Below are 8,029 nucleotides of genomic sequence, written 5' to 3' on the forward strand. Positions count from 1 at the left end.
TCTCTGACAAGAACGCCATCTTGAATGCTTTTGCACGCTGCTTCCGCTGCTCGGAGCTAGTGCTTTGTGCTAGTCATTGATGACTTAACACTTTCGAGACATAATCTTCAACAACAAAGACTTCAATTGCCAACTTCTTTCTGCATGTTGAGACAAACAGATTTGTAAACATTTTAAAGTGTTGTTTTTTCTAATCTATAATTCGTACTCTTTATGGGGATTTTTGCATAAACAAAATTCCCACACATTTAGTGTCTGCTGCGAAGCAAGTATTCAGCTTGAACCCACATTAGCATATTCCGATTTCTTGAAATAATTAAAAAGTCGCAAGTTTGTAGAAAAAAGTGGCGGTTTTTTTATAAGAAAAATTCACTAATTGTTATTTTATGTGTACTTGTTCGTTTACGTTTAGGCCTACATTCTACATTTACATATACATACATATATACCGGTATATAAAATCTTATGACAACATACATGCACTTATTTACACAACTAACGCTTGTTTTACACTTAACTAAGTTCAGTTTGAACGAATCGAATATTAAATGGTCACTGTTCATGTGATTCATTATTCTTTTTGTCAGCTCTCCTCTGCTCCACGCCCTCCACGCCTCCTCTTGCCTACACTGGCCTCAGGCAGGCCCCATTCGATTGGTCAGCTGGACAACAACAACAAAAGCAAAGCACAAAGCGTGTCACGCTACATAAAAACAAAGCGTTCGGCTGCAAAAGCATTAAACTGTTTACATACAATATTAGCTTGAACTTTTTTTCGTGTCTTCGTATCAATATTTTCTTTTGTCTTTTCTTATTAGTTCTTTTTTTAGTTTAGATTTGTTTTAGCTGTTTTATGTCTTTTTTGGCGGCAGATTACTTAACAAATTAGTTAACAAATTGCACATATTGTAGAACAAACGCGCCCTGTTTCGAGAAAAGTTCAACTCTGGCTAACTCTGCGTGTCTATCTATGTGTATGTTTGTGTGTGTGTGTGTGTGTGTATGTTTGTGTGTGTGTGTGTGTGTGAGTTTCTTTGTCTCTGTGTATCCCGCTTTGTACGAGTATTTGGATGGTGAACAGCGCCCCTCGCTGCTGCAGCTTACAGCGCCTTCTTTTGCGCCGCCGTCTGCTGAAGCGTCTTCTCCAGACTCTTGCCCTCGGCATTCAGATTCTTAGCACAGCTATCGTTGTTGTTGTCGGCCGTGGTTAACGTCTTGGCCGCCTGTTTCTTTTTGTAGGACTTCTGGTAGAAGTCATTGAACAGGAAGTAGAAGAACACGGCATTGGGCAGGGTGAAGCAGACCGTCCATCTGGGATAGCCGCAGTCGGTGTAAAGCAATTGGGTTTGATGGAGGAAGGCGCAGCAGAATTGGATCTGTTGAGTTCAAAATGGTGCTGTAGTGGTGAGAAGAACCGATCTATCAAACTATCGTAAATAACTCACCATTTGCAGATTTGTGATGTACTTCTTCCACCACAGATACTTTTGCATTTGCGGTCCGAAAGCAGAAAGGAAGTAGTACGAGTACATAATGATGTGCACGAAAGAGTTGATCCAGCCAATAAACGTACCATGGCCGCCAGGATAGTACTTGCTGGTGCCCCAACTGATCATGGGCATCACTGTGTGGTGGTAGACATGCAGGAAGGTCACCTGGCGATCGTTTTTGCGCAGCACGAAGAAAATCGTGTCCAGCAGTTCAGTAATCTTGGCCAGATAGTAGGCATAGACCACGCGTGCTTCCTATGGACGTAAAAAGAAATATTATCTACCTTATGCTCTTTTGCTGTTCTGGCTAATTCAACACTTTACACTTTCAAATGAAGATCATAATTAGAACACAAATATTTTTAATTCATTCATCAAAATATTGATTTCTACCTCCTGATCATTAAATATTTCGTTTTAAGTAATGATAGAAAGGTAACTTTTGTTCTTATTTCTCCATTCATGGCATATTTTCACTATCAATTTCACATTCACCATATCATCATGGTGGAGTCTACTTACCCGATAAGCCTTTGGGGTGCGCGACCAGTCGACTGGCTGGCAGCGCCAGCTATAATAGCGCCAAATAACCACGCCCTCGTACACCATCCACACGCTGAGCGCCACTTGGAAGAAATTGTAGATCAGGAGCGTGCGCTCCAGCTTGAAGGGCTTGCGGTCGCGCATGAACTTCGGACCCCATGAGAGCACAAAGTAGAGGTAGAAGCCCAGAATGGTGAGCAGGGGCAACGGGGATTTGATCAAGAACCAGTCATTGGTGCGCGGATCTGGGGGAGGGCGGTGATCGATGAATTGCTGGTCCATAATTTCCATTTATGGAACACTCACCTGCCAGCTCAATGAACAAAAAGTTCCAATAATCTGTTTGGGTTCCGTTCACGGCCGCCATTTTTAAATTCTTTTGTCTCTTGGTGTCTCTAGCACGGTTTAGGGGCTTCTGGACGTAGACTTAGTTTGCGAAATTTAAAAATCTGCTTAGCGCGCATGCGACGTTGTCAAACGCTCTAAACGAACAAGCTTTGCACAATGCCTGGCTGTTTAAGTTTGGGGTAGAATCAAAGTTTTCGATTTTAAAGTTAATAAGCATTTTAGAATAAAATATGTTAATGGCCATCTAAGGCGGCCGTTAGGGGGGCTGAGGATGCTGAGGCGACGGGTTTTTTGATGACTTGGCCACAAAACTTGTTAAAGAAGCGGGCAAAAAGTCACGGCTGAAAAAGCAGTTTAGTTCTTGTACACATACACACGCACACGCACACACATCAAATCTATATCTATAGGTAGACTAACTCAATATAGTACATACATACATATGTACATATGTACATATCTATGTATGTATTCGCCATTGGGCTGATTAAACTTTGACGAGTTGTTGAATAGATAGCCATCGCATTTCGCTCTTAATTTATTGGTCTTACAAATTCAATGAGCTGAAAGCTTTTTTATATGGAAATTGTACTACTAAGTACTAATATGTAACTACTAGACAATACTTCTTTGTAAAAGTAGATGCTTGATCGATTTCACAAAACGGCATGCTACCGGCATATCGATTATTTGTTATCAATGTCCTGCTATCAAGGCTAGTTTTTAACAATGTGAAAAGAAACAACACTGAAGACAAATTTCACAGCGCTGCTTAACAGCATTAAATACTTTTGACATTTTTCAAAACTAATCTTAGGATCTGCTTCTCTGCCAATCAGTTATTTGCACCTTGTAACTTAACAAAGACTTAACCAAGCATACCGGAAGCTTAAGAAATGTAAATGAAATTGTAAAATGTATAAAATGTTTATTGGAAATGCTGGCCGACTGTATGCTGATTAGAATTAGCATCAAAACAAAACCATTTGCTCAACCTTCAAAAGGGGTGACTAGTCGAATATGGATTTACATACATATGTATTTGTAAGTGTATATACAAATGTTTGTAAATATATAGGCACATATATGTATATAGCTATATGGATAATTTCAATGGAGGTATTTGTCGGGCAACTTGCAATGCGAAATTGTTATGTAGGTAACAGTAAAATTATATTCATTATTACGAATTAAACAAAACGGTGCGGCCCAACAGACTGTCTTGTGGGATTGCCTCACAAGTTCACGTTATGTGCGTGTAATTGGGCGCTGGACCGTCGACAACCCAACTCACGTGTGGGACGTCATAACAGCAACAACAAGCCAAAACAAGAGATGACAAAAGCAACAAATAATAACATCAAATATTTGACTGTTTCTTTTCTTCTCTGCTTTTTACTTTGTTTTAGGGTTGTCTTTCCATTTCGGGCGCGTTAAATGCTCAGACATGCACACACACACATATGTATGTACACACATGTGTATGTGTACAATGTATGTATATATGTGAAATGCCAAATGCAATAACAAGAGCAGATCTAGTCCGCCTCCGTTAATAACTGTAAACGTGAGACGGAAAGTGGTTGCTGCTACTTGAACTCAAGTAAAGGCCGTTTTGATTATGACCATTTTTTAGGCAGCAGCGGCCACTTGGCCATTTTCGAGGCAACAAAAATTCTTCGATTAGTCTATTGCACACTATTCTTCGTTTCTTCAATTCCGTCAGAGCTTGGGTCGGTCGGTCGATACACAAAAAGGTGGGGAGGCGCAATAAATATGAGAAAAATGAATGAAAAATAAATATTTTGAAGGGCAAGTCGCAAGTTGGTCAGTGTCCGCAACTAGTTTACTCATTTCCTGCAGACACCTCAGCCCTCAACCCTCAACGCGTATACGCCGTGTGAGCCGACAAGCATTTGCCGCTGTTATTGTTATTGCTGTTGCTGTTGCTGTTGCTATTGCCATTGCTGTTTGTTGTTTGCTGCAATAATAACCATAAATGAAAAATGAGGCAGAAAATGAGAGATAAATAAAAGGTGCTAAAAGGCGCGCGCGCTCGACTGCTTTTTGACAAATACGAGTACGAGTACGCAGAGCGCACAACAGAATCGAGTTTTCGAATTATCAATTTTTTTCACCTTCTTCTTCTTGAAATGAAGCGCAAAAGCAATGACTGGCGTTCAAACGAGCAGACAGACGGACAGACTAACAAATTTGTGCTTGGCTAATGGGCAAATGACGTCGCCGACCTTGCCACATTTCGGGCTAAAGTCGCAGTTCTGTGGATTGCGCCATTAAGTCTGGCGTATAAATCAGTTGTTATGTTCACCATCGCCATTTGCACCACCCCCTCAGAAATACGTATAGTGTGTGCTGCATTGCAGGTTTATATAATGAGGTGCATCTTATGGCCAGTTTATGTGCTGTAAACAATCGACAACTGTCACATAATTTGTAGTTGGCTGCGGCGACACCTTCAACGCCTGCAACTCCACTCCTCAGCACATTCGGCACATTTCCACTTGGTTAGTCATTTGTTAAATAGGCAACCCGAGTCGCTCTCGAGTGAGTTGGGTCCGCCGAACACTCAAGCAGGCGTGGACCTTGGCGACGATGCGTATGCTGAACAACAAATTGTGTCAACAATTGCAAAAGCAAGTTCGTACCATTACATACAAGTATACTATAGGCAGGTAGATTTACTATATATTTGTATATGTCTTGTACTTGGTTTACATCATGCCGTGGTGCGCTATTTGTTTAATTAGTCAGCATGCCAAAAGTAAAAGTTGAATGATCTTGCCAGCCCCTTTGGCACCTGCTGCTCATCGGTAATTAGCATACAATCTGCATATTTGATTTAATGGCCGAAGGGGTCAAAGTTTTGAAGAACTTCGAAGCGTGTTATTCTCAGCTATAGATGTATGTAGATTGACAATCGATGGAGTATGGATTGAATGCAAAAAATAGTTTCTACAAATTTACAGAAAGTTGTTTTTTTTTTTTTCTTTTTTTGTATTCACTCTTCAGCAAGTCCTGGACGCAACACTTTTTGTCCTGCACTCTGAGTTCGCTACGCATTGGTTCAGCTGTTGATGACACCTTTGTCTAAGGTCTAGGTCTGTGTATGCATGTGAGCGTGCACTTAATTTACACTTGTGAAAATATATAGACACACACACACACACACCAACTCAGCAGCTCAGCAACACACGCACACACACAATTCGGCATGGAGCAGCACTAAACACCATGACAAACACTTATAATGATGATCTTATACATAGGCTTGTACTACTATCTACTATATGGATATGGTTTAGAGACCTCTGCTGGCATCCGCTAACCACGAGACTTGTACACGTACTGAACTGCTCCGGCGATTTGTGCGCTGCTATGTATAAAAATTTCGACTATAGGTCTTTTTCCTCGATCACGCCAAGCTGTTGAGTCTGGCTCGGTGGTTGGGCGCGCTTTTGTTTTGGCTTTAGTTTTTGCAGCGCAGCTGTTGCTGCCAATGCTGTTTTTGCTGTTGTTGTTGTTGTTGCTACAGGTGTTGTTGTTGCTGCTGCTGCTGCTTCTGCTGCTGCGGCTTCTTCTTAAAGCCAACTCTTCGGGCCAAATGTTCTTTGTACTTCATTTGCGCTGCTGCGTTTGCTTTCTGGTCTTGTTTTCCTATTGATCATAATGGTTTGCCTGATTTGTGGATAGTGTGGCTGTCGCTGTCACCGTCGCCGCCGCTGCCGCCGTCGCTGTCTCTGTCTCTGCCGACTTATGGTTGTTCAGCATTTGAAGCGTTTCTGTCGTTAGGCTTGCCGGCAGTTCTGTTGTTGTTGGGGTCTTTGCTTCTGCTGCTGAATTTTAATTTGAATATTCAATATTAGTGCGTGTGTATGCTGAGCGCTACTTTTGCATCGTTTGTACAATAATTAATTAAGCTTGCATATTTTTCAATATTTATGGTTCGAATATTGTTGTATACGTCTGTCGTCTGTCGTCTTGTTCCTATTAGAAAACCAATAGCATTGACGTTTTTATACCACCGCTGATAGGTTTATAGCGCCGACCAGTGTCGATCATACGACTGGGCAAAGGACTTATGCCAGCATGCGGATGACGAAACATCGCTAAAACGCATGAACATTCAAAAACAAACTAAATCTATAGATACATACATATTTAGCTATAATCCAAACACATCAAAAGCTGGGAACGGAGCGGCAATAAATTAAAAATTCAATCGCTGGCATTAAAATAAGTAAACATGCGAGGAAAGAGGGAGCGATCACATATCATAGAACGAGTCTTTTCTCTGCCCTAGAGATGGCAGTGAATCAGATCGTGAGCGTATTTTACTAACAACTTTCCAAGAAAATGGAAAACTCACCACTGTTTCTTTTAATAATATAGTATTTCAAGAATGATTAAAATGAAATATCATAGATTTAAGACTTAGCAATTTCAAAAAAATAAAACAAACTCTTATAAAATTTGATAACAAACAAAATTAAATACAAAATATTGCAGTTTAATAACCGTAATTCACTAAATATTTAAACATTAATTTCTCTTTTTTTCTTGCATTATAAAAATAAATAAATGCCTGAAAAGAATTGAACTTTAAGCTGGTCCTTTAGAAACAGGCATTCAATGTCTTATACATTGAATTCATTTAACATTTCTAAATAATAAATAATGTTAGATCTGTTGAACTTCTTAGCTCATATTTAGATTAATAATAAAATAATTAATAATTAAAATTTTATCGTAAGTGAATTAATTTCAATTGCATATTTTAAAAACATTTTCAAAGTAATGAAAAGATATTTTATCTATTGGACTTTTTAATTAAAACTTCATAAAAAATAATATAAAATTTTAAGCCCAAGAATAGTTCTCTTTTAATTAAAAATCGAAATCAATTCATTAGCAAACTAATTCTTAGACAGACTACTAACAACTGTATATTCTCTATTGATGCAAACATATCATCAAATCACTATTCTATCTGCTGGAGTTAGAGTTGTTAGAAAATGTCGTTAAATTAATTACAAGCTCAGCAACTGGTTTTCTATGTATAGTATAAGTAAGTAAGTATAGTCGTATGTTTTCAAAGTATGTATACACAATGATCTGGAAACCTTCAAAGTCAGTTCATTTCTCTAAAATTCTAAATATTTTAAAATAATTATATTTAAATAATTAGGCTATGGGCATCGACCGAACTTGATAAGCACACAGCAGCAGCAATAATAATTGGGCTAACTTGAAAAACTGGCAGCTCTTTAATGTGGTTAAGCAGAGCACAAGGGTAGCTGGCTAGGTTTTCACACTTCCAGCGCTGCCGGCAAAAAGCGATGGAAGCGATGGAAGCGGTAGTAGCGGTAGTAGCGGTAGAAGCAGTGGCAGCCATGCCCTCACTCAGTTCTCATTCTCGAGTTCCGTTAATACGATTTAATTCAAGGAGACAAAGACCTAGACAACAAACAATAACAACACACTTGATGATCGACGAACTATACACGAAAAGCGAAGCCAAACTCACGAAACCTGTTCAAAGATTGCTTTTTGAGTCATAATTTACATGCTTTTTTATTTATTATGCATTATGTAAGTGGATGCTAGTAACTGTGTACAGGTTCTGAGGC

The 8,029-nt window shown here is 39.3% G+C and overlaps 1 protein-coding gene across 1 annotated transcript; it reads right to left on the reverse strand.

Moving 5' to 3' along the window:
- Nucleotides 1-376: 376 nt before the first annotated feature.
- Nucleotides 377-5,732, reverse strand: LOC115621735 (elongation of very long chain fatty acids protein 7). Its single transcript, XM_030515466.1, has 5 exons — nucleotides 5,709-5,732; nucleotides 2,340-2,545; nucleotides 2,013-2,278; nucleotides 1,446-1,745; nucleotides 377-1,376 (listed from the first exon to the last, which is right to left on the reverse strand). The coding sequence occupies exons 2-5, from the start codon at nucleotides 2,398-2,400 to the stop codon at nucleotides 1,101-1,103; spliced, it is 903 nt and encodes a 300-aa protein (XP_030371326.1). The 5' UTR covers nucleotides 2,401-2,545; nucleotides 5,709-5,732; the 3' UTR covers nucleotides 377-1,100.
- Between the last annotated feature and the right edge of the window lie 2,297 nt (nucleotides 5,733-8,029).

The sequence above is a fragment of the Scaptodrosophila lebanonensis genome, unplaced genomic scaffold (genome assembly GCF_003285725.1).
Source record: "Scaptodrosophila lebanonensis strain 11010-0011.00,11010-0021.00 unplaced genomic scaffold, SlebRS2 tig00000024-arrow-pilon, whole genome shotgun sequence".
In the NCBI taxonomy this organism is placed as follows: domain Eukaryota; kingdom Metazoa; phylum Arthropoda; class Insecta; order Diptera; family Drosophilidae; genus Scaptodrosophila; species Scaptodrosophila lebanonensis.

Excerpts from the sequence above, each read along its gene's own strand:
- LOC115621735 (XM_030515466.1), bottom strand. The coding sequence starts at position 2,400 with ATGGCGGCCGTGAACGGAACCCAAACAGATTATTGGAACTTTTTGTTC. Across the intron at positions 1,746-2,012 it reads GCACCCCAAAGGCTTATCGG|GAAGCACGCGTGGTCTATGC; the intron begins GTAAGTAGACTC and ends TTACGTCCATAG. Across the intron at positions 1,377-1,445 it reads ACATCACAAATCTGCAAATG|ATCCAATTCTGCTGCGCCTT; the intron begins GTGAGTTATTTA and ends TGAACTCAACAG.